Source organism: Geotrypetes seraphini, chromosome 1, assembly GCF_902459505.1.
Source record: "Geotrypetes seraphini chromosome 1, aGeoSer1.1, whole genome shotgun sequence".
Lineage (NCBI taxonomy): Eukaryota > Metazoa > Chordata > Amphibia > Gymnophiona > Dermophiidae > Geotrypetes > Geotrypetes seraphini.
This window is the reverse complement of record NC_047084.1, coordinates 148,337,777-148,364,208: the sequence shown is the minus strand read 5'-3', so window position 1 is coordinate 148,364,208 and position 26,432 is coordinate 148,337,777. Positions and strand designations below refer to the sequence as shown.

Sequence of the window (26,432 nt, the reverse complement as noted above, 5' to 3'; positions counted from 1 at the left end):
GCAAGGCCCCCCCGCCCCCCCCCCCCCGTGATGGCACTCAGCGACATCGGCGCACTCCCTGCCCCGCGAAAGCACTCAAGTCCGGCCTCCTTCTCCCGGCATCAGCAGAACTTCAAATCGGCAACAGGTGCTCAGTCAAAAGCTTCCCCTGACTGAAGTGCCTGGGCGGAAACAGGAAACTGAGTCAGGGGAAGCTTTTGACTGAGCACCTGTTGCCGATTTGAAGTTCTGCTGATGCCGGGAGAAGGAGGCTGAACTTGAGTGCTGTCGCGGGGCAGGGGTTGCGCCAATGCCGCTAAGTGCCGTCGCAGCCCAGGAATTTGCTGGACCTGTCCGGCTGTGCACCCCCCTAAGGCTGCACCCGGGGCGGACCGCTCCCCCCGCCCTTGGTACGCCACTGCCTGACATTACCAGATCCGCCCACATACTCAAACTATCTTTCCCCTCGTTAAAAGGCATCATGTATGCAGGTAAATTAGGGAAATCCCTTGTCTTCAAATTCACTGAGCTTTGGAATAACCTCCCTGCCCCGCTGCTGAACCTAGGCTCATTCCAATTATTCTGAAAGCATCTGAAACCTGGCTTTTCTCCAAAACATAAAGCTATCTATTTAAAATGTAAAGCTAGCTATGCTCTTCATAACCTCTAATTTCTTATTATGTCCTTCCCTCATTTATTGAATTACCTGTAAACCGTGCCGAGCTCTATCTTTATGGAGATGATGCGCTATACAAACTTAAGGTTTACTTTAGTCTAGTTCTCATGGGTGAAGTATGGCAGAACAAGGGCTGGGCACATAATTACATATGAAAACCTTTGCAAGCTAGGCATGAATGTTTACAGTGCATTAATTCTATGGCTCAGCTCCAAATATCTGTCCCTATAGTGATACCGAAGAGGAATGATATTTTTGCATACCCAGAAGAACAAGAGACTGAGCGTCCACTGAAGTATGTATCCGAGATGGAGACAGAGGTCTGGTGAGAGTGCCAGTGTTGTGAACACAACCCCGCGATGACACTAAAGTGCTTTGGCCACCTTGGAAAACCCAGCCCTATTGCATACACAGCCATGGTTGCATGTCCAAAGGGGCCCCTTCAGAGCAGCCTGATGTGGCTTCCTGTACCATCTTGTTGATGGCCCTTGGGGCATTGTTTGCATGAAGGTTGAGCCCTGTATATGTTGCTTTAATACCGTCTCTGTTTTGGAGAAAAGGGAAAGTCATGATCATTTGGAAATCACACCCTACAACTTCAGGGTCCCATGGACAATTTTGTATGTATTATTCAGAAGCAGGACTTAGGAGATGGAACACACTCCGTTCCACCCCCTCAACCTGTTTGCTCGTCCCAATGTCACTCGTTGCTAGAGTCTTTTCAAAGCCCGGGCAAAGTGCCTGGGTTTTGAAAAGCAGTCCGGACCCCCGCACATGTCCAGGGAAATCCGGATGTCTGGTGACTTATCGATAGTTAGGCCTCTGCAAAAATGCAAACCTTTCAAGGTTGTGCCAAATTAGCTATCAATTTACCAGTTCAATTGCCAAATTGATATAGTCTGTGCCTATATAATAACCTAGACTTTAAGAATCTTTCATGCACTTTGACGTTCAGTGCCATTCTAACAGCCTGAAGACAAGAGGTCATGGACTGAAACTGAGGGGCACCAGGCCCAGGACAAATATTAGGAAGTTCTGTTTCGCACAACGAGTGGTGGATGCTTGGAACGCTCTCCCTGAGGAGGTCGTGATAGAGACCAGCATTCTGGGATTCAAGAGCAAGTTGAATGCACACCTTCTTGCAAATCACATTGGGGGATACGAGTAAACAAGGTTTCTCAGCAGGGAACACCTGGCTTGGCCTCCGCGGGTGCAGGTCGCCGGACTGGATGGACCTAGAGTCTGATCCAGCGAAGCCATTTCTTATGTTCTTATAGCTGGCTTCCCAAGCCTGAGAAGTGATCCATCTCTGCTAACATTTTTCAATTTGTTGTCTCTGATCAACCACATATTCTGACCTTTCCCCTCTGAGGAAAACTTTTTGCCATTTTCCAGAACAAGATGGGAGACGTGAGCAAAGTCTGCTGTTATTTTCTGACAACCGTTTCCATTTTTTTTTTTTTTTAAACTATACAGTATGTCGTTTATATTGTGAATCCCAATAAAGATGAATTGGAGAGTGCTGAGCTCTGCTGCCTCTTTCCCCTCAAACACCCAGCACATATCCATCCATGTCATTGCATGATCTGACAAAGTTGGTATTCCAATATCTGCACTGTGAATTCTATGAAATGTAGATGTGGTCACTAGCATATAATCAAGTCGAGACGTGGATGGATGTGCACATGCTTCATGGTTAACCTTTTCCTATCGTTTGTCCCGGTTGGCGGGACATTCCAAAAATGACATAGACAGTGGATAAACAGTCTGTATGGACTAATAAAGAGCCAGGAACACAAAATATTTGAATTTACAGGCTTATGACTTATTTACATTATGTTTACAATAACCGTAAATGATAACGGTGAATAATACAAAACTTTGCTAAACTAATTACGATTGAAACCAGCGTAACGTAAAATTTATTACGATAGGAAAAGGTTAAAATCCTTATCTAAAGGATGTAAATTTTTCTTGGCATCTACTAGATCCAACACTCTGTAGAATTGTTTGAATGCCTGGGATCTAATAAAGCCCCCAACAACCAATAATGGCAACTGCAGAGAGTTATTACACACTACTGGTATAATGGGTACACTACATGTCAAACTGATTGACAGGTGAAATAATATAAGGATCAACTAATTAGTGTTCACTTCTGGATTAGACCACACCCAGGCCCCGCCCAGACCACACCCAGGCCCCGCCCTTGTCCTTCCAACACCACACCTACTGCTTCACCCACACCCTTCCCCTCCCATAGGAATGAATGGTAGTAGCTCCACCCAAGCTCTATCCACTGGCCGCTTCTACAGTAACACCCCTCATCTACGGTACCAAAAATTACCCCTGTGACTTTCTGATGATGTCAGAGGAAATGGGGGGCCTAAAGCTTTGGAAATGCACTTTCTGGTGACATCAGCAGAAACAGGGTTGTCTGACCCCAGAAATAACATTTTTCTGATGATGTCAGCAGAAACGGGGTGTCTGACCCCCCCCCCCCGGAGAGTGGCCTGACCCCCCCCCCCCCCTCCCTCTCTTACCACCTCAGCACTGCAATTCATTTTCTTTGGGCCTCCGGCAGCTCAGCAACATTATCTTGCTGTCGTCATCCTGCACTGGAAGCCACTTCTCTACAGGTCCTGCCTACACTGGAACAGGAAGTCACTGCAGAGATGCAGCTTCTGGGGGCAAGCCGATGGCAGCAGACTCACATGGCTGAGATGCCGGCGGCCTGAAGTAAATGAATTGCAGTTCAGCGCAAAGGAAGTAAGAGAAGGAGAGCCACGGGACTCTGTGTAAGCCGGGCTTGCAAGCTGGCTCGGGAGGGGGGGAGACTAGAGAGAGGAATGCACCGTGCAGTCTAAGGAGTGCATATTTGGAGCCTGTGAAGGTGTCTTTTCTGTACAGAAAATCCGCCTACAGTATACAGTATTTTAGGCATGAACGCTAGTCATAGAACTGGTATAAATGTTCATGCCTAGATTGGGAAAAACAAAAAAATCATGTGCAAATCATAGTATTCTATCATTTATGCACAAAATTGGGTTTTCCGAGACCAATGTCTGCAAGTGCTCAGATTCACTGAAACTGGATTCCTGGTTAGCAGACTAATTACTTAAACATTTTCTGAGCCGCATCCATCATTCCTTTTGGAAAAAATTGCTTTTCAGAGGCAAACATTTTAATACACTCATTAGTCATATCAAAAATTGACTACTGCAATGCTTTGTACAAGGGAATAACCTTAAAAAGAAATACATAGATTGCAAATCCTTCAAAACACTGCAATAAAAATAATTACCGAAAGGCAAAAATTTGATCATGCGACTCCACTCCTAAATGAAAAGCATTGGTTACCTGTAAATCATAGAATTACATACAAAATAGCATTACTTACACACAAAACTTTAACAAACAAAGCTCCTGCATTCTTAGAAAGGCTTTTTTTTTTTGTTCAAAATATTTTTATTGATTTTATAGATATAAAAAAAGACAACAAGAGGCTTCCGAGAAAGCCCAACAAGAAAAAAACAAATGACAGCTCCTTTCCAGTACATCATATCACAATAAGATATTATATCAGTATTAAACATAGAATCAACAAATAATAATAATAAATCTAATATTAATACAGTCTTCTGGCCAGAGTACATTGCAAGATAGAGTGGCAGGGCCATGAAAAAAGTATAAGGCCATAATGCAGGCGATTATATAAAGCCATAGAGAATATTAAAGCTTAGTAAAATCCAATATTATAAACGTGGAGAGGGTCATATTGATTCCTAAGATACATCAGATAGAGATATCAATGATAGTGCAAAGAAGTAAAACAAATAAATGAGTGATTTTAATCCCTTATATCCCCACAAAATCTTTAAGATCTGAAGAAAAATCTCTCCTCTTAGTCCCTTCACTAAGGGCTCCTTTTTACTAAGGTGCGCTAGCGTTTTTAGCGCACGCACAAGATTAGCGCACGCTAGCTGAAAAATTACCGCCTGCTTAAAAGGAGGCGGTAGCGGCTAGCGCGCGGCATTTTTGCGCGCGTTAAGGCCCTAACGCACCTTTGTAAAAGGAGCCCCAAGACTCATTTATTCAAGGAGGGACATGATCTTTTCTGTCACGGCCCCTCAAATTTGGAATTTGCTCCCAGTCAATATAAGGGAAGAAAAATGACTTAGTAAGTTCAAAGGTCTCCTGAAAAGCTGGCTTTTTAAGGACGCCTTTAACCGAATTCTATATAATCAGGATACTCTTTAGCGGACTAATAATGCTGTTAAGTGAAAATTGAGCGAGTAACCTTTTCCCATCCGATTTATTTTGTTTACAAATTATATTTAATCCTTTTTTTCCCCTGTTCTGTATGGTTGGTCAAAAGTTGTATGAACTATCTGGTTTAATCAATGTGTTTTTCTTTTGTACCCCGATTTTATCGTTATTTGTACATCACATCGGATTATGATTTTGCGTTCAAATCAAATTTTTAAATAAACTTGAAACAGTTTTATGCTCACATTATTTATGTGGGTGGGTGGGGCTGCGGAAGGGTATCACCCACAGGAAGCTCTGGAATGAGAGGGTTTAGGATGAAGTTAAGAGGCGATAGGCTCAGGAATAATCTAAGGAAATAGCTTTGTTTAATAGAAAGGGTGGCAGATGTGTGGAATAGTCTCCCAGTAGAGGTGGTGGAGACAAAGACCGTGTCTGAATTCAAGAAAGTGTGAGACAGGTTCGTGGGATCTCATAGGGAGAGGAGGAGATAGGGGATGGGCAGACTAGACGGGCCATTTGGTTTTTATCTGCCATCATGTTTCTGTGTTTCTTTGCAGATTGTATCATAATTTTTCCATGATGATTCTGTGTACAAAGCTTTCATAACCACAGTAATTCCTCATTCAGATGTCAAGTATGTATTTATTTTGAGTGCCAGAAACAAATAAACGAATGATGAAACAGATTTGGCAATCTGACCTTTAGATAATTGTTCACATGCTAAACAGTGGGGGATTTGTTTGGTGGCAAGAGAAAGAGTTACTATTTTGGGAATTTGAAGATGTGAAAAGACTGAATTTTAAAAAAGACCTTGATATTCAGAGAAAGAAATAAAGAAAAAAAAAAAATCATCGGATAAATTGGATAAGAGCAGCTGTGCAGCCATAGGGAAACAAATAGTCACCAGCATCATAGGCAGCGGAACGCTTTTTTGTTTGGGGGGGCCCAAAAAGCTCTGCCCTAGACCCCGCCACAGACCTGCCCAAGCTCCGCCCCATACCCCGCCCTCATAATAATAGTACTAATTGTAAATGCAATTTCTTCCATTCATTTTTCATATACACACAATATAATCTTATTAATAATACACAATGGTAACCACAAAATTAAACTACCACAGAGCGTACTCTTTTTCCCCTCTCCACCACTGCACAGCATTTCCTCCTCTCTCCTCCACCCCCATGTGCAATGTCTTCCCCTCTTTCACTGTCCACCATATCTCTCTCTCTCATTCCTTCCCTTGCTGCAAAGGGAGCGGGGAAAGAGAGAGGCAGAGCGGGATCTAGGGTGTCTCTCTCCCAGCCCCCTCTACTGCCACATCCAATATTTCTTCCTCTCTTATCCCCCGGACTATGTGCAGCATCTTTCGCCTCTGCCCACCAGCCCCATGTCCAACATTTCTGCTTCTATCACCCCTCTCCAGCTCCATGCCTCATCTCTTCCTCCATTCCCTCTACACCAGGGGTGTCAAACTCAATCACATAAGGGGCCAAAATCTGAAAAAAAAGGCTAAGTCGTTGGCCGAATTTATAATTAAGATAATTAGAGGTCCTTTTATTAAGGTACGTTAACCGATTTAGCGCATGCTAAATGCGCACTTTAACAAAAGGACCCCTAAGTGACTAAGGCTTAGTCTTAGAAGTATAGGGTTACAACGTCTCCAACCCCACATCGGCTCTGTGGTGTAAATAAAATAAATAAAAAAGACTTTTCCTCTCTCTGTTAGGTCCTAGTTCACGCTCGCTGTCTAACACCAGCTCTGGCAGGATACACATTTCAAATCTGACATATTGTAATCACAAAACAGAAAATAAATGATTTTTTCTACCTATTGTTGGTCCCAAGCTCTGGTTGTCTTCTGATAACTCGCTTGCCAGGGTCTCTTGCCCATTTGTCGTTTTCTTCTTTCTCGGTGCTAACCATCCATCTTTCTTCTCTGTCCTCCCCTTCCATTTCCCTTCCCACCCCCGGAGGTCTGATATCTTTCCTTTTTCTCATCTCCTTCCCTGCAGCTGCAGTGATGGACCCCCCACCATCCCCAGATCCACCATCTCTCTTTTTCTCATCTACCCTTTCATCCAGATCTCTCCCTCCTTCCCCACCATCCCAGGGTTCATATGGCAGAATGCTATCCAGCAAATGCTTCGGTGCCTTATTGTGTAATTATGCAATATTGATGATATACACAGATGCTCCATAATCAATAATTTATAAAGGATTCGATGTTCTAATTTTAACCAATACAAAAGATATATAGCATTCTGTCACATGATCACTCTTTCTTAATCGAAACAGAGTTCGAACAATCGCGTTCTGGGCTACCTGCAGCGCACTCAGTGCTGATGCAGATAGACCCAGAAGCACCGAATTGCAGTAGTCTAGACAGCCCTAAACATAGAGGCTGACAAATATGGTCGCAAACTGCTCAACGGAAGCAATTTTAAAAATACCTTTTCTACCATTGCACATATACGTGCTCCCTGAACGTCGGACAAGAATCTAGTAAAACCCCTAAATATTTTGCCTCCGTGGATATTGCAACAGTAGTGTCTAATAGGTCGATTTTAAGCATATCCCAGTGAACGAACAAAACATAGAACCTTCGTTTACTGAACACTCCATTTCAATCTGTTACAATTCATTCAACTACTAGGGCTCCTTTGACAAAGGTGCATTAGGGCCTTAACGCGCGAAATAGCGCATGCTAAAATTCCGGGTGCGCTAGCCGCTACCGCCTCCTTTTAAGCGGGCGGTCATTTTTCAGCCAGCGCGCGCTAATCTTGAGCGCCCGCTAAAAACGCTAGCGTACCTTAGTAAAAGGAGTCCTTAATCCCCTGTCATCACCCTCTGCAGCCGCTGAAACGATCTTTATTGCACCCGTTTCAAAACTCTCTTTAGAGAATACCGTCCAGTGCCAGTTTTTTTTTACAGGAGCTGAAATTTTGAGCATCGTTTACTGAATCCAGTTCTTAGTGTGCAATAAAAATTTAAAGACCTATTGAAAAAATATATATATCTTGATAACCCATCTGTGCTAGTTCAATTCTTACAAAAGAGCAAATAAAGCAGCTTTCAATTGTTTCTTTAAAACATCAACGTCCTAATGCAATCGCAATCGCAGAGACAATTTAATTCCATTTAACCCTTTATTTGGCACAGTCGCTCTCGTTGCATAAAGCATCTGTTTTCACCATCTGCCAATTAAAGGGTTAGTAAGATCTGCAAAAAAAAAAAACCCTGAAGATTTGGCAATAATAGAATGACGCAAACGACTCAACAAAGGTCTAGTCGATTGTAACAAAGCAGCTGGCCTCAAATACACGATAAGGCCTATAAAATGTCAACACCTGCACAAAATAAAATGGAAGAGTGACACACAAGGTTTTAAAAGCAAGCCAATGTGATGATTTCATCGGGCCAGTCAAAGGTTCAAAGTGACCTAAAGCACAGATCATACGAGTTGCTGCCTGTTGTACCACGTGAAGAGCATGCCTCAGACAGATCCAAACAAAAAATTTAGCCTAAATACCAGGCTCTGAACCACAACCTAAAAATCACATTTTGAGAGTTTATTTATTCAATTTTCTATACCGTTATCCCAGGGGAGCTCTGAACGGTTTACATGAATTGATTCAGGCACTCAAGCATTTCTCCCTGTCTGTCCCGGTGGGCTCACAATCTAGCTAATGTACCTGGGGCAATGGGGGGATTAAGTGACTTGCCCAGGGTCACAGGGATCAGCGTGGGTTTGAACCCATAACCACAGGGTGCTGAGGCTGTAGCTTGAACCACTGCACCACCCTAGAAATAAAAATGCAGTAGAGATAAGCCAAGTATAGGACAATGACGCCATTGTGACATCACTGAGGAGGTTGGCTCTCAGGCATTGGTGGAATGAGGCATTATGATGTCACAATAGCAGCTCTGGTTATCAGAGGCTGAAACTTCTCACACTATTTATTTATTCAATTTTCTATACCGTTCTCCCAGGGGAGCTCAGAACGGTTTACATGAATTTATTCAGGTATTCCAGCATTTTCCCCTCTCTTTCCCGGTGGGCTCAACAATCTATCTAATGTACTTGGGGCAAAGGAGGGATTAAGTGACTTGCCCAGGGTCACAAGCAGCAGCAGGGTGCTGAGGCTGTAGCTTTAACCACTGTGCCACGAAATCAAAATGCAGTAAAAGTAAACCAAGTGTAGGACAATGAAGCCATTGTGACATCACTGATGAGGCTGGCTCTTAGGCATTGGTGGAATGAGGCATTATGATGTCACAATACCAGCTCTGGTTATCAGAAGCTGAAACTTCTCACACTATTTATTTATTCAATTTTCTATACCGTTCTCCCAGGGGAGCTCAGAACGGTTTACATGAATTTATTCAGGTACTCAAGCATTTTCCCCTCTCTTTCCCGGTGGGCTCAACAATCTATCTAATGTACTTGGGGCAAAGGAGGGATTAAGTGACTTGCCCAGGGTCACAAGCAGCAGCAAGGTGCTGAGGCTGTAGCTTTAACCACTGTGCCACGAAATCAAAATGCAATAAAAGTAAACCAAGTGTAGGACAATCAAGCCATTGTGACATCACTGATGAGGTTGGCTCTCAGGCACTGGTGGAATGAGGCATTATGATGTCACAATACCAGCTCTGGTTATCAGAAGCTGAAACTTTTCACACTATTTATTTATTCAATTTTCTATACCGTTCTCCCAGGGGAGCTCAGAACGGTTTACATGAATTTATTCAGGTACTCAAGCATTTTTCCCTGTCTGTCCTGGTGGGCTCACAATGTGGTGCTAGGTTGTGAGCCCGCCGGGACATACAGGGAAAAATGCTTGAGTGCCTGAATCAATTCATGTAAACCGTTCTGAGCTCTCCTGGGAGAAGGGTAGAGAAAATTGAATCAATCAATCAATCAATCCAATGCACTTGGGGCAATGGGGGGATTCAGTGACTTGCCCAGGGTCACAGGGAGCAGCGTGGGTTTGAACCCACAACCTCAGGCTGTAGCTTTAACCACTGCGCCACTCACTCCCCTTAAGCTTGCATTGTGAGTTCTGCATCAGTAATAATACCTAAAACTGCAATTTGATTTTTGATTGGAATCTGCTTTCCTTCAAAAACCACAGGACTGTCAATAACCACCTTGTATAGGATTACTAGTAACAATCCTAATGTCAGTCTTCCGGACATTTAGGGCTAGACCATTCACTTGCGTCCAGCACTGAATCCTCTGCAAACAACATCTAGCTTCACAGGACCAGAGGTAAAAGCTGGAGCCACAGGAAACGCTTAGTCCTGTAGAACTAGTGCTAGCTGATGAAAAACTGGCGTCTCTGAAAAAAAAAATCCACTAACGAAAATCGTTTTCACGCGCTCACTCACACCACACAGAAGTCAGCCTCTGGCCCAACCTAACTTCCGCATTCACTTCTCTAAAGCCTGCCTAAAAATAAAAACTGCACCAGAATACGGGAAACCTGACAGGAAATCTGTGACCTTTGTGGGGCTCACTTTCTTTTTCCTGTGACTTCAAAAGCTTAGCTGCCAGAATGCAATATTTTCACGTGGTCTTAGGAAACAGCAGGGTTTGTCTTCCGCAATACTTCCCGATACGCCTGCCCGGCAGTGCACAAAGTTACACAAAGAAGCGGGTCAAGCAGCAATCCATACCTTGCAAATGCACAGAGATATTCTGGCTACGGTTCTTCTTCCCTCGGAGCAAAGGGAGATCTGACTCTCACTTGAGCTGCTTTACATCGATGTGAGGTCATGTGTGAGCCTGGTGCATCCGATTTAGGAGTCTGACTCACCCAATCAGCTATAGTGACCCAGACCAATAAGAGTGCCTAGTTGCTATCCATGTTAACCTCAGATCCCATCGAATATAAGTTCTGGTTATACCACTGGAGTGCATAATGGTTTTTGCCACCTCCATATTGTGGAGGATGGAGGCCCCTATATCTTTTTATACATTTCCTTCTGCTATTTGTGAAATTCTTTCAATAGTTTGCATCTGAGATTCTCCTAGAGCAGGACTCCATCCTGCCCCATATACACATGAGCTGTTTCTGCCACGTGCTAAGATTTCATCAAATCGCCAACAGCACAGACTAACACAACCTTCATAGAAACGTTGTCCTCTCATTCCAGAAACTTGTCCAGACCTTTTTTAAACCCAGCAATGCTAATTGCTGTTACAACATTCTCTGGCAATGAGTTTTAGAACTTAACTATTCTGTGAGTGGAAAATGATTTCCTCCTTTTTGTTTTAAGGATATTTCCATTTAGCTTCATTGAGTGTTCCCTAGTCTTCCTAATTTTTGAAAGAGTAAAAAAATAAATTCGCTTTTACCCATTCTACACCATTCAGGATTTTGTAGACCTCAGACATCTCTTTCCCAAGCTGAAAAGCCCTTTCCTCTTTAGCCTTTCCTCATACACAGTGGGGGGAGGGCGGGAGGGGCAGTCTGCCCCAGGCGTTGGCACCCGTCCTCCTCTCCGCCCCCCCGCCACGCGTATGCACCCCTTCAATTTTCCCAGCACGAGCAGTATCACAAACTCGCTGCCCGCATCAGTGTCGACTCTCTCCGACGTCACCTCTGGATCCCATGCCCAGGAAGTGACATCAGAAGGAGAGCCGACATAACGCAAGTTCATGATGTTGCTCATGACGGGAAAATGAAAGAGGTATGGTGGAAGGCAAGGGGGGCGCTCACCCTCGTTACGTCACGGCTCATACAAGAGGCGTTCCATCCCCTTTATCATTTTGGAGATAACGCTGACAGATAAGGGGGCTTTCACGTTGAGAAGCTAGACTATAAAATAATAAAATAATCGTCTGGTTTCCCTTCAGGTCAAGGGTCAGACACAAACGAAACGATAAAATAATAGAATTCCAATTCTGAAAAAACATATGTTTAATTAGTACATCTATTAATAACAATTTCATCACTGCAACATTATTCATCAACCATAAAAAAAATGACCGTATATGTAAATTCAAATATTCAAGAAATACTCTTGGGTTATAAAGTGCTCAGACCCGCAACCTTGTGGAATATTAAGGAATGAAACCAAAGTTGCCACTGGGATCATCATAGCAGCTTTATTGTCCCGACTGCCAAAGTAAGCAAATCAAATAATATGCAAGAAAAGAGACAGAGACAAAAAAAAAAAAAGAGAACTTATCTGTGTGAGTCAAGGCCTTGTTAGTCTGTCTGGCTTTTGCCACCACAGTTAAAGCTGTCACTTGCGTCATGACTCTGGCGGACCGCCTTGATTCACACAGATAAGTTAAGGGGCTGGAGGAGCTGCCGTACAGCGAGAGATTAGAGAAACTGGGCCTCTTCTCCCTTGAAAAGAGGAGACCGCGAGGGGGACATGATCGAAACATTCAAAATACTGAAGGGAATAGACTTAGTAGATAAAGACAGGTTGTTCACCCTCTCCAAGGTAGAGAGAACGAGAGGGCACACTCTAAAGTTAAAAGGGGATAGATTCCGTACAAACATAAGGAAGTTCTTCTTCACCCAGAGTGATAGAAAACTGGAACGCTCTTCCGGAGTCTGTTATAGGGGAAAACATCCTCCAGGGTTTCAAGACAAGGTTGGACAAGTTCATACTAAACTGGTGAGACTGGATTCATTTGGAGCACTGGTCCTGACCTAGGGGCCGCCATGTGAGCGGACTGCTGGGCAGGATGGACCACTGGTCTGACCCAGCAGCAGCAATTCTTATGTTCTTATGTTCCTTACAATTCCACAAGGTTACGAGTCTGAGCACTTTATAACCCAAGAGTATTTATTGAATACTAGTGTTTAAGCCTGTTACATTAACGGGTGCTAGAGTACATGTGTGTCTGGTTTTTTTTTTAATTATTTGTCTCTCTCTCCTTGGATGCTGTCTGTCTGTCATTCTTTCTGTCTGTCTCTCCCTGGCCCCCTGTCTGTCTATCTTTATTTCTAACTCTATCCTCTTCCCTCAATCCTGCATGTGCCCTTTTTTCTTTCTCTTCCCCACTTCCATCCAACGTCTGCTACCCCTGTCTCTCAGACTTCCATTCAGTGTCTGTCTCCCTCTCTCTACCCCTTCTCTCTACTGTTCACCCTCTGTCTTGCCCCTTCCATTCACTGCCCTCTCTTCTCTTTCCATCCAGTGTCCGCCCTCTCTCTCTCTCTCTCTATTCCATATGGCATCTCCTCCTTCCTTTCTCCCTTCCTTTTCCCTTGGTCTGGCATACATTTCTCCTTCCCTCCATACCCTGCCATCTCTTCTTCCCTCCAAGCCATTCTCTCCCCCTCTGCTCCCTTTCCTCCTTGAACTTCATCGGGCAGCAGCAGTAGCATTCACAATTCATTGCTGTTGCTGGCTTCAGGTCTTCCTCTCTGTCGGGTCATCTTCCTGAAACAGAAAGTAGGCAGGACCCGCCAGAGAGGAAGGCCTGAAGCCGGCAACAGCAGCGAATTGTAAATGCTGCTGCTGCCCGAAGAAGCCAGGCCTTGAAAAACCCGAGGCAGACCGCTTCTCTTCCCTCCCAGCCCTACCCCCGCTGACTCGGCTCCCTGCGTCGCGGAAGCGTGAAGACTGAACGCCGGCAATCGGGGTGGCGAAGACATGGCTCAGGAGACTGTGAGGTGTTGGCGTACGGCGGTGCTCCACAAAGCCCTCCTCCCAGCAGCCGCCGCCAGCACCAATCAGGACCAAGCTTGTCTGCGCTTCCTCCAGCGGTTGGTGAGTGAGGGCAGGAGGAGGGGAGTGGCTAGAGTTATCCCTGCCTCCGAGCTCTAAAATGGAACGCGGCCACGGATCAGAAATCACAGCGGCAGGGATCACGAAATTTCAAGAGCGCATGCGCGCTCTAGGGTTTTATTATATAGGATTTGAATTTACATACACTGTAATCTTTTTATGGTTAATTAGTACATTACCAGGATATCCCAGCAGGCTTCAGGTTCCAGATAAAGCTCACCCATGCCTTTTGTATGGTGCGTAACTGTGAACAGTGGATAAGGAAATTGATTTTGGGTTTCCAGATCAAGAGCTTGCATCCTGAAGCCACAGGAATGCACCTCCATTCATTTTGGCAGTTACTCCATAGAAACTCTCAGGAAGCAAAACAGAAGCAGTTTACGACGCTGATCAGATTTGGGATGAGAGCATATCCAACTGACCTTTTGATGTCTCTTTGAGAAACAAACATGGCCAGGGTTTTGCATTTCCAGGGACCATCTCATCATTTCACGTCACACATACAGCAATGCATTGTGCTACCAAAGAACACAGACAGTTTTGGCGCTCAAGGTTACATCTTGCAGAAAGAAGAAGATTCCAGTGGGGATGCTGACCTGTAAAATAAGAGAGGAGACAATTAGATTTCATATGGACTACTACTATCATTTATATAGCACTGAAAGGCGTACACAGTGCTGTACATTTTGACATTTAATAGATGTTCCCTGCTCAGAAGAGCTTACAATCTAACTTAAGCACTTAGACACACAAACTACCATAACTTACTGTTAAGGCATTATCAAAACACGAAGACATTAAAAAAAAAACAGCATAAATCAGCACTTGGACGTTTTTCTCGCCAAAACATCCAAGTGCCGATTTTGGAATTGATTTTTCTGGAAGGCTTGCTAGGCTTCTTAGCCACTGTGCATCCAAAGTCTGAGGGAGCATGTTGGAGGCATGTTATGGGTATGCTTTGAACGTGCTTAGTACTTGGACGTCATGTGATAAAAATCAAACATTTCTCATGACATCCAAGATGGAATTTACACATCCGGAGCTAAGTTACAAAAGATGCCCAAACTGAGAGAGGACCACTGGAGGAATTAAATAATGACCTCCCCTCACACACACACACACACACAGAATTTTGTGTTTTTTCTTTTCCCTCTGGGTGGGGGGGAAGGGCTGTTACCAGTCCCAGGCAGTGGGGAATGCTCCGCGTTTTCTGTGGTGGGATTGAGGGCCTATGATTGGCAAAATTACAACCACGCGGAGCACACTCCCTGGCCAGCACGTCAGCTGCTGGGAGCTAGTGCCGTAGCACTAGCACAGGCTGAGATTACCAGCCTAAGACTGTTTGGTTTTTGTTTTTGTTTTTTTGAAGCTGTAAAAGTTTGGACTATTTATTGGCTGGAGAGCCAGCGGCAGCTTTGGGGAAAGCTTGAATTATGTGTTTTGAACTTTATTTGTCCCCCGTCCCCCCTCTATTCCCATTTTGATTCTACACACTCATTCACTCTCTTCCCATTTCCCCACAACCACTTCAATTCCCCCACTCAAATCCCTTCAGATGCTCTCCCTCCACCCTATCCAAACCAGTCCTTCTCTCCCCTGTATTTCTCTTCTAAACACTCACCCTGGAGCACATTAAATCCCCTTACTCAACTCGCATCCTCTTGCTCTCTCTTGACTCTGTCACCGGCAGCCTCAGGGCAATGGGTCCTAGGGCACCAGTGGCAAGAGAAAACTCTTGTGAGCCGCTACAGGCAGCACAAGGAAAGATAAAAGGTTAACAGAAGTGAACACCGCCACACCAGGTAGGTATTGTATCAAGCAATCACTTCTTTTAAACAAAATATTCAAACCAGCTTGCTTGTTTCAAGTTCAATCAGTTTCATATTGAAAAAAAAAACCCACAATCTTGTCAGGATGTTCCAGTTATAAAATATAGTCCCAAAACAAATACACTGCTAAACAGTCTCTGGGTTAATGTCGGTCAAATAAAGTTCAAAACACATAATTCAAGCTTTCCCCAAAGCTGCCGCTGGCTCTCCAGCCAATTAATAGTCCAAACTTTTACAGCTTCAAAAAAACAAAAACAAAAACCAAACAGTCTTAGGTTGGTCCTCAGCCTGTGCTAGTGCTACGGCACTAGCTCCCAGCAGCTGACGTGCTGGCCAGGGAGTGTGCTCCGCGTGGTTGTAATTTTGCCAATCATAGGCCCTCAATCCCACCACAGAAAACGCGGAGCATTCCCCACTGCCTGGGACTGGTAACAGCCCTTCCCCCCCACCCAGAGGGAAAAGAAAAAACACAAAATTCAAAACAGTTCTTAAAGGTGCCTCCAAGAACCTCACCTTCTTCAGGGTTACCACACGGGACGTGTCGAAGTGGAAGATGATATTTTCTTTCTCAAGGGACCCTCAGCCACAAGAGGGGACCCGCTCAAACTCAGGGGCGGAAAATTTCATGGCGACACCAGAAAGTATTTCTTCACAGAGAGAGTGGTTGATCATTGGAACAAGCTTCCAGTGCAGGTGATCGAGGCAGACAGCGTGCCAGACTTTAAGAATAAATGGGATACCCATGTGGGATCCCTACGAGGGTCAAGATAAGGAAATTGGGTCATTAGGGCATTGACAGGGGGTGGGTAAGCAGAGTGGGCAGACTTGATGGGCTATAGCCCTTTTCTACCGTCATCTTCTATGTTTCTATGTTTCTAAACCTTTAACCAGCTTAGTTAAGCAGCGTTTCAGTTAAACATTTAGGCAGTTTTTAAACTACTCGCCTTCAGTCCAGCAAACCTCCATTGGCAGGACTCCATTCCGTGGCTCAGCATATGGCTCCAGCTCCATGTCCTGGAAATCTTCAGGCATGAAGTTAGGTGGCTCCAAACCAGCCTCAGTCACTCCATACTTTCCAGCTGCTCACTGCCATTCAGAGCTCTCAACCCTGAGTCTCTCTGCCTTTCCTCTTGCTGCTGCTTCTCCTTCTGTCTCTCTAACTGTTCAGCTCTCTGGTGTAATAGCCTGCAGCCACGCCCCAAACCCTCAGGTGAAAAGGTTTTCCTGATGTTTCTACTTCCAGCCTGCAGGTGACTTCTGGGAACTAACCTAGAGCTGTTTGGGGGTTGGGAAACCTGAAACTCTGCTCTCCCGCTCCCTCTATGGGTCAAAAAAGGAAAGTCATCAAAATGCTCAGTTTGGGGTTTAAATTGAGCTATTTGTGGAGTGTCTGCTCTTGAGCTGTGCACTGCTCTTGGGACACTCCTAGCAGGCATAGGCTGAATACAACTCCCAACACCATTCACGCTCCTCCTCTTTTCCACAGCACATGGGGCATAGCCACAGGTGGGTCCTTCCACTCTCAGCAGCAGCACTCCCCCAGTGGTCACTGACCCCCCCCCTACCTAGGGTTACCAGACGTCCGGATTTCCATGGACATGTCCTCGTTTTTGAGGACATGTCCGGGGATCCGGCCGGCTTTTCAAAACTCGGCACTTTGGGTTTTGAAAAGCCTCTAGCAACAAGCGACATCAGGACGGCACCTGCACATGCACAGATGCCATCCCGATGAGCAAATAGGTGACGGCAGAAGATGACGGCAGAAGATGACGGCAGAAAAGGGCTACAGCCCATCAAGTCTGCCCACTCTGCTTACCCACCCCCTGTCTATGCCCTAATGACCCAATTTCCTTATCTTCACCCTCATAGGGATCCCGCATGGGTATCCCATTTATTCTTAAAGTCTGGCACGCTGTCTGCCTCGATCACCTGCACTGGAAGCTTGTTCCAATGATCAACCACTCTCTCTATGAAGAAATACTTTCTGGTGTCGCCATGAAATTTTCCACCCCTGAGTTTGAGCAGGTGCCCTCTTGTGGCTGAGGGTCCCTTGAGAAAGAAAATATCATTTTCCACTTCGACACGTCCCATGAGGTACTTAAATGTTTCGATCATGTCTCCCCTCTCCCTACGTTCCTCGAGTGTAGAGCTACATTTGTTCAGTCTCTCTTCGTACGAGAGACCCTTGAGCCCCGAGATCATCCTGGTGGCCGTCCGCTGAACCGATTCAATTCTGCACACATCTTTACTGTAATGTGGCCTCCAGAATTGCACACATTACTCCAGATGAGGTCTCACCATGGCCCTGTACAACGGCATTATGACTTCAGGCTTTCGGCTGACATGCAATATAAATGTAGTCCCGACTAGAATCCAAGTTTCGGCGACTATGTCGCCTTCCTCAGGAGACAAGTAAAGAACTTGTAATGCTCTGCTCATCTTGCGTAGTGGTGCTTCAGCATCTCTACTCAGAAAAGACGCGCCAAAACTAGTGCTAGTGAACCATAGAGAAGAGGATCCAGGCTCATAAGCCACTCTAGCCACTACATCTATGGTGGAAAGTGTTAGGCCACCAAAACCCTACTCTATTCCCATATTGGTGCAGCCAGGAGGGCTATTGGGGTGGTAGACAGGTGGATATAGTAGGTTTGGGGAGAATGTTGGAGGGTTCGCCATAGATTATAAAGGGGTTATGGTGAGATTTACATCTGGCACCCCTCTAAGATACCCCACTGTTCCTCGAAAATGGACGTTTCCCCACCCAGACTTTTGGATGTTTTGCAGGAAATGTCCAAAGTCGGACTTAGATATCCTATCGAAAGTGCCCCTCCAAGGTAGAGCTTTGGAAATGAGCCCCAATATCTCCATGGTCATTTTGCACGTCCAAAATTCTGCCTCATCTTATGAACGTGCCTTAAGAGTAGGGACGTGCAGTTGTTGAAAGCCTCAGCTGTTGAGAGAGCAAACTTTAACAATATATTCAAATTTTTCAGACCTCATACACCCTGGGCATTACTTGAATACTTTCATTTCCATTACTGGGGAGGGGGGTATTTATCATCGGTCTGTTTGACATTAATGAGAAGATGTGCCTTCAAAATAGCATAAATCTGAAGAATCACTTAACTTAAGTCTAACGATTACTCAACCATTTCGCATTAGTTTCCTCAGAGGCCATGCTGCCATATTCACCACAATTCTTCCTCATTCCGCACATCAACTGTTAGCGAACATGACCGGTGGCGTGCTTCTTTGTAAATCCGGGCTTAAGTTAAGTGCTTCTTCAGATTTATGCTACTTTGAAGGCACATCTTTTCATTAATGTCAAACAGACCGATGATGAATCTTTGACAATTAATTAATATCTGCCTTTTCTCCTTTCCTCCTATTTGTCCCCTTCCCTCCCTGTTTACTCTTCAGTCACCTAGAGCTTGTATAGGTTTGTGCAACTCACAAATAGATCAGATTCCAGTTTCTCTTTTCCACTTTCCTTGTGTGACTTTTCTCTTAAATTTTTTTTTTTCCAGTGTCTTCTTTCCTTCCCTTCCCTGCATCTTCACTATCATCATGTTTCTCTTTTCTACCTCTCCACTCATAGTTAGGCTCATTTTCCCCTTTGGTCCTTTTACCTCTCACCTATTCACAAGATTTCCATTTCCCACTTTTATACCCTCCCCAGTATATGTTATGCCTACGTTCCCTTTGTCTTTCACTGAATCCCTAGCCCCCCCCTTCCCCCCCCCCCCGTTTCCATCCTCTGTACTCATCCCATCCCAAGCCCTTGTCTACTTCTATCTGACCGTCATTCCTTCATCAGCTCCTGTAACCCAAGCCTTCCTCATATCTAGGCCATTTCTGGTTTCTCTTTCCCCTCCTACCTAGGGCAGACACGTTTAGGGATAGTGGTGCAGCTCCTGTGCATGCAGAAGCCTTCCCCCTCTTCCCTTCTTGCTCTTAGAAGAAACATAGAAGATGATGGCAGAAAAGGGCTATAGCCCATCAAGTCTGCCCACCCTACTGTCCCTTCCTCTTAAGTCTATACCTAGTGACTATTTATTCAGATTGACTCTCTTAGGGATCCCCTATAGGCATCCCATTTATTTTTAAAGTCCCATTTATTCTTAAAGTCCAACACGATGCAGGTCTCGATCATCCCATCAAGTCTGCTGACCCATCCTCTTAAGTCTTGGGCCTGATACTTCTACCGCCTGCCTTCTCTGAGGTTAGCCAAAAGATTAAAACAGCATCAATGCTATGTGGCCCCTAAAGCACTGCTTCATCTCACCCCTCAACCTCCCACCCCCCCCCCCCCCCTCTCGGCGTGCCTGGCTTTCAGAGAGCAACAAAGACCTTCCTTTTTACCAAAGATACTGGCTCCTTGTAAACTGACCCCTTTGAAAGCTTCTATCTGAATCCTCTTGCCCCTATATAGTTAGGAAACTGTCTCCTTGTATGCTTCTATCAGTATCTCCTCTTCCTTTTTTAAGACTTTTGCCCTCTGTAGTCCCTGTCTTTAACTTCTTATCCTCCTCTTACACTGTGAATGGCCTTTTGTAACCCGTTCTGAGCTGTTGGTAGGACAGGATAGAAATCTAAATAAATAAATAAAAAATGACATTTCAGTACAGGCCTGTGCTTAAAAGGTCCCACTCAATGCGGATGCTTCTTTAATTTTGGGGCCGGCTTGGGAGGAGGTATGGGATGACAATAGCAGGCCCGGCAGTGAGAAAGGAAGGGAGAACTATTGAACACGGGGTAAGAGTAGGGAAGGGAAGATGAGAAGTTAGTCAACTGAGGAAGGGGGTAGAAGGAAAGGGAATATATTGGCCGTTGCGGGGGAGAAGGGAAAGGGAGAAGCTGCTACCTGCAAGGTAGAAGGGGTTAGAGAGGGAAAGGAGAGATGCTCAACCTTGGGAAGGAGGAGAAGTGGCTTGGCTGAAAGCTACCTTAGGGCTTCCAATACCCTTGGGTTGGTACTGCCACTACCCAGCTTCCCACTCCTCCTTTTCAATTTCTCTCCAATTCCATATTCTCTCTAGCTTTCATTGTTCCATCTCTTACTCTGGTTCATTGGACCCCTGCCTCCCTGATCTTTCACACCATCGTTCTATGCCCCCTCCAGACACGCTTTCTTTCCCTCTTCTCACTTTCTTCTCTCTCTCTTCCTCCTCCCCTTGCCCCGCCCCCCTCTCTTAACGCTCACTCTAAGATGTGCAGGAATCCCTCGCCTACACTCCTGCCAGTGGTGGTGCTGTTCCGATATCACATTTTCATATTTTTATTCTGTTCCTTCAAAGCGTATACATTTATAAATACAATGGGTCCAGAGAATCAAGCAAACAGGAGAAACTAGTTTCATAAGCAAATATTGAGGATCATTGTACGAAAAATTGCAAAAAATACAATGACAGACGGTTAGGAGAAAAACCACAATCTAATCAGTTACAACCTTCAGATCTTTCTAACCTGGTGTTATTTTATGCCCCAAGGCATTTATTATGATCTTTGAATGACAATAGGGTAGTCGTTCCCCATATCTCGAAGGCATATCTTGCTTCAACTAGGGATTGTGTGTTTTTTAGGTTCAAACAATTTTTATAGATGCAAACAACATCAAATACAACACAAGGGCACCCCAAGACGACACCAGGAAGTTCTTCTTCACCGAAAGGGTGGTCGATCATTGGAATGAACTTCCACTTAAGGTGATTGAGACCAGCAGCGTGCCAGATTTTAAAAGGAAATGGGATACACATGTGGGATCTCTAGGGGGGTAAAAATGGAAATGGGATACGCATGTGGTATCTCTAGGGGGGTAAAATCAAGGGGGTGGGGTTGTTAGAGTGGGCAGACTTGATGGGCTATGGCCCTTTTCTGCCGTCATCTTCTATGTTTCTATGTTTAAATACAATAATATAATAAACATTTACAAATAAAACATAACAGCAAACTAACTCTCTCTCCTTCTGCACTACATATGGTGAGCAAGGGAGAGAAGGCCCCCCCAGGCCCTTGACTCTTATGAACCTAGAGCATGCCTTTCAACCCCCTTCCCCACCAAACCCCACTTAATCTATACATTACTATGTGTTTGAACCTTTCAATACCCTCTACCTCCCCTCCCCAAGCCCCTCTTCCCCTCCCCTTCCAATGGTACTCTCTACCTCATCAGGACATACCATTACAATCTCAGTCCTACGAAATGAGAGCCCAATTAAGACACCCATCTTAAGACCGCACTACGGCCTTTAGAATGTAAAGCTTGCAAATATAGATTTGCATAAACATCTTTCGCTTCCTAACCCCTCCAGCATCTCTCGCCTCCCAGATGGCCAACTGATGTAACTGGTTCCGCCAATGCCAAAACTTCAGAGGATTATGGAATAATTTGCCCATAAAACTGAGAAAAGAAGAATCATATATCTTTTTTTAAAAATTTATTTATGCATTTTTCAAATATTACAAGTTTACACTTGATAAAGAAAATAGATTAGACTTGAAAAATTCCAGTAGCAATTGATTGATTAAGGCAATTCAATAAACAAAAGTGTAACTCTATAGGCTCCTTTTACATAGGTGCGTTAGGGCCTTAACGCGTGGAATAGCGCACACTAAAATGCCCCGCGCACTAGCCACTACCGCCTCCTCTTGAGCAGGCGGTAGTTTTTCAGGTAGCGTGCGCTAATCCGGTGCGTGTGCTACAAACGCTAGCGCACCTTTTTAAAACGAGCCCTATATTTACCTCAATTTAAAGAGAGGAAAAAAGAAGTGGTTGGAGAGGAGACGAGATTACAGAAATCTTGGAGGATAGAGAAACAAAGCAATTTTAGAAAAGGAAATTTTTCTTATCGGAACCAAAGCGGAATCGTTTTTCTATCGTGAGATTAACACCGCAATCAGAGGGGGGTGGATAAAGCTATAAAAACCGGAGGTTGCTTTGCCTCTTAAAAATTCTTTAAATGCTCTGGGTCCAAAAAAACATACGTTCTTTTTTTTTTTATTATCTTTTTTTTTTTTATTTATTTATTTATTTATACAGCAATTTTTAGTAGCGAGAGAACAGAAATGATTTTGTTTCATCTGTAGAGAATAAGAGGAGAAATTAGAATCCCTATTAGTAAGGAATGATTCAAGGTTCGCTGGGACGAACTGAGAATTTTTGTCCTTAATCTTTTCCTTTAAACTTGTTTGTTTAGAATTTGTAACATGTTTCCCCATAATGTGGGCTTAAAAAGAATTTTGTATGAATGAATGAATATGAATTGTTTTGAGAGTTTTTTCTTTTTTTCCTTGAAGTATTGGATATTGTAAATGTATTCAAAAGTATAAATAAAAATTTAAAAAAAACCCAAAAAAACCATACGTTCTATCACTCATTTTAACAATGCACTTACATGGAAACTGAAGAAAAAAAACCACCCCTTTGAGCTCCAGCACCTGAGATTTGAGTGCCAAAAAGGCCTTCCTTCTCAGTTGCATGGCCCTACAAAGGTCAGGAAAAATCATTACAGTTTGGGTAGCTGTAGTCACTACTGATCTGGAAGCCTCTAAAAAGCCAGTAAGATCAAAATTGGCTTCTGATTTCTGTTCTTGAACTAGATTAACCGGCGGGTTACCAGAGTTCACATAGAAAGACTTGGGTGTGCTGGTGGATGCATCACTGAAGCCATCTGCACAGTGCGCAGCAGCCTCGAAAAAAGCCAACAGGATGCTGGGCATCATAAAGAGGGGCATAACAACCAGGACGCGGGAAGTCATCATGCCATTGTATCGAGCGATGGTGCGTCCGCATCTGGAATACTGCGTTCAATATTGGTCGCCGTACCTCAAGAAGGACATGGCGGTACTTGAGAGAGTCCAAAGGAGAGCAACGAAACTGGTAAGAGGGCTGGAACACTGCCCATACGCCGAGAGGTTGGATAGGCTGGGGCTCTTCTCTCTGGAAAAAAGGAGGCTCAGGGGAGATATGATAGAGACCTTCAAGATCATGAGGGGCATAGAGAGGGTGGATAGGGACAGATTCTTCAGACTGAAGGGGACAACAAGTACGAGGGGGCATTCGGAGAAACTGAAGGGAGATAGGTTCAGAACAAATGCAAGGAAGTTTTTTTTCACACAAAGGGTTGTGGACACTTGGAATGCGCTACCGGAGGAAGTGATCAGGCAGAGTACAAGGATTCAAACAGGGATTGGACGGATTCCTGAGGGATAGGGGGATCGTGGGATACTGAGAGAGGTGCTGGGATGTAACACAGGTATAGAAAGCTAACCAGGTAATAAGTATAGAAACCCAACAGGTCGTGCATGTGCAAGACCGGAGGGTTAGGACTTCGATGGGAAGGTAGGACTCAATGGGAAACCAAGGTGGCAAGGGGGCCCCTTCTGGTGACTCAGACAGGCCGTGACCTGTTCAGGCCGCCGCGGGAGCGGACTGCTGGGCGGGATGGACCTATGGTCTGACCCGGCGGAGGCACTGCTTATGTTCTTATGTTCTTAAAGCTTTGGTGATTGGAGGAATTGGAATCAGATGATATTTGTAGCGTCTCTCAAATATTTCTTCAACATTTCAATGGGTGATAGCATTAGAGATTGTGAAAAGTTCAACCACCTCAAATTCAACCTACGCTCATTATTTTCTAATCTCTCCAGTTTTTGATGAATATTCAAATTATCTTTACTCAAAGCTGATTGAGTAGATAACATTTTCTCAGATGTTCCTTCTAAATGTTGAACTCGAGCCTCAATGCTAGAGACTAAAGGGCAAATTCTATAAAAAGCGCCCAAAAGTTAGGCACCTAATTTAGACACTGTTCAGCGCAATTCAAGTAAAATCGGGTGCTGTTTAGTGGATCACGCTGAGCGGCACCTATTTTGGAGGTGCCCTTTAAATAGGCCAACTCTAGGCACGACTAAAAGTTAGGCGCCCATGCGAGCGCTTAAGCACGCTTAAGAGCAGTGATTCTGTAAGAAGGCGCCTAACACGTAGCCACACCCATGCCTAACATGCATAGCGCCTATTTTTTTGAAGGACGCCTAAATTTTTAGAGGCGCCTTGTTACAGAATCGCACTTTCTTGATAGGCGCCTATGTTTCAATCAGTGCTGATTATCAAGCTTAATTGAGCTTGTTATTCAATTTAGATAGGCGCCTATCTAGTTGGGCGCCTCCGAAATAGGTGCCTAACTTTAGGTGCTGGTTACAGAATTTGGGCCTAAGTCCCCCGATTGCTTTACCTGATCTTTAATCAACTCTGGAATCTGTAAAACATTATCTAATCAAGCAGTCAATTCAGCTTCCAGTAAACTTACAGCGTCTCACACGACCTCTAGAGTAATTTTCTCAGGTCTCTTTTTCAGCCTCTGGGTAGTTCCCATTCCAGCAGTTGGTAGGTCTTCAAAACTTTCAGCGTCTGCTCCAGAAGGAAAATTCTCCACTGGGCTTCCTCCTTCTGCTCCCAAACAGACCGCCACTGCTGGGTGTCCCATTAATCTGGGTGAGAGGGCAGTAAGCGTCCCAGCATTAGAGGAAATCCCATCGACCACTTCGGAACTAGAGACTTCACTCCCCGACTGCAACTGCACTCCACCACCAGGCTGATTGGGAGTCTCGCGTTGTTCGGGGCTTAGTGTGGTGTCAAAGCCATGAACAGATTCTTCCTCCACAGTCTGTTCCTGCTCCCGAAACTTCTGTTCCTTCAGCAGAAGGAATTCCTGTAGCGTACATTGACCCAAAGTCGGAGAGGCAGCCGCCTCAGCTGGGTAAGTACGCGACTTTCTCTTCCACTTCACCATCGCTATAGCAAGCGATGTCGCTTCTCAGACAGAACTTCCTCCTACACTTCTGATTATGACGCCATCTTATCTCCTTCGTAGAATCATGTATAAATTTTAAAAGACATTTAAAAGCTCATTTTTTTCAATTGGCTGTTTCAAATTGAAGAAACAGGGAGGCAAAAAACTTCAAATCGTTCTTCAGATATGTTAAAGGGAAGCAACCGGCAAGGGAGGAAGTAGGACCTTTGGATGATGGAGACAGAAAGGGAGTGATAAAAGAGGAAAAAGAGGTAGCCGACAGGTTAAACAAATTTTTCTCGTCAGTCTTCACAAGCGAGGACACATCCGGTGTACCAGAACCCGACGTGATCTTCCATGGAGACCAAGAAGAAAAACTATCAACAATAGAGGTGAGCCATGAGGATGTCCTCCAACAGATAGATAGAATGAAAAGCGACAAATCGCCAGGCCCGGATGGTATCCACCCTAGGGTACTAAAAGAACTAAGAAATGAGATAGCGGAAATACTCCAACGAGTCTACAACCTATCCTTGAAAACTGGAGAGATCCCGGAGGACTGGAAGATAGTAAATGTTACACCTATCTTTAAAAAGGGGTCAAGAGGAGACCCGGGAAACTATAGGCTGGTAAGTTTGACATCGGTTCCGGGCAAGATGGTAGAAGCACTGATAAAGGACAGCATCTGTGAGCACATCAAAAAAAATGGGCTGATGAAAGCGAGCCAACATGGCTTCTGCAAGGGAAGATCGTGCCAAACAAACTTACTGCACTTCTTTGAGGGGGTAAACAGTCAGTTGGACAAAGGGGAACCCGTAGACATCATTTACCTCGACTTCAAAAAGGCCTTTGACAAGGTACCCCATGAGCGGCTACTTAGGAAGCTGTGGAACCACGGGGTGGAAGGGGACGTGCACAGATGGGTCAAATACTGGTTGGCAGGCAGAAGACAGAGGGTTGGAGTGAAGGGTCACTACTCAGGCTGGAGGAAAGTCACGAGTGGAGTCCCGCAGACAACTCGGACCGCTGCTGTTCAATGTATTTATAAATGACCTGGAAACGGGGACGAAGTGTGAAGTTATCAAATTTGCGGATGACACTAAACTCTGTAGAAGGGTTAGAAATGCGGAA

At 44.7% G+C, this 26,432-nt stretch overlaps 1 protein-coding gene across 4 annotated transcripts in view; it reads right to left on the bottom strand.

Moving 5' to 3' along the window:
• Positions 1 to 26,432, bottom strand: part of IL15 (interleukin 15) — a 305,681-nt gene that overhangs the window by 87,084 nt on the left and 192,165 nt on the right. For all 4 annotated transcript variants that reach the window (XM_033939835.1, XM_033939828.1, XM_033939818.1 and 1 more), the window contains exon 2: positions 14,104 to 14,277. In XM_033939835.1, the coding sequence (XP_033795726.1) occupies positions 14,104 to 14,169 (66 nt within the window). In that variant the 5' untranslated portion in view covers positions 14,170 to 14,277. The remainder of the gene's footprint in view (positions 1 to 14,103; positions 14,278 to 26,432) is intronic.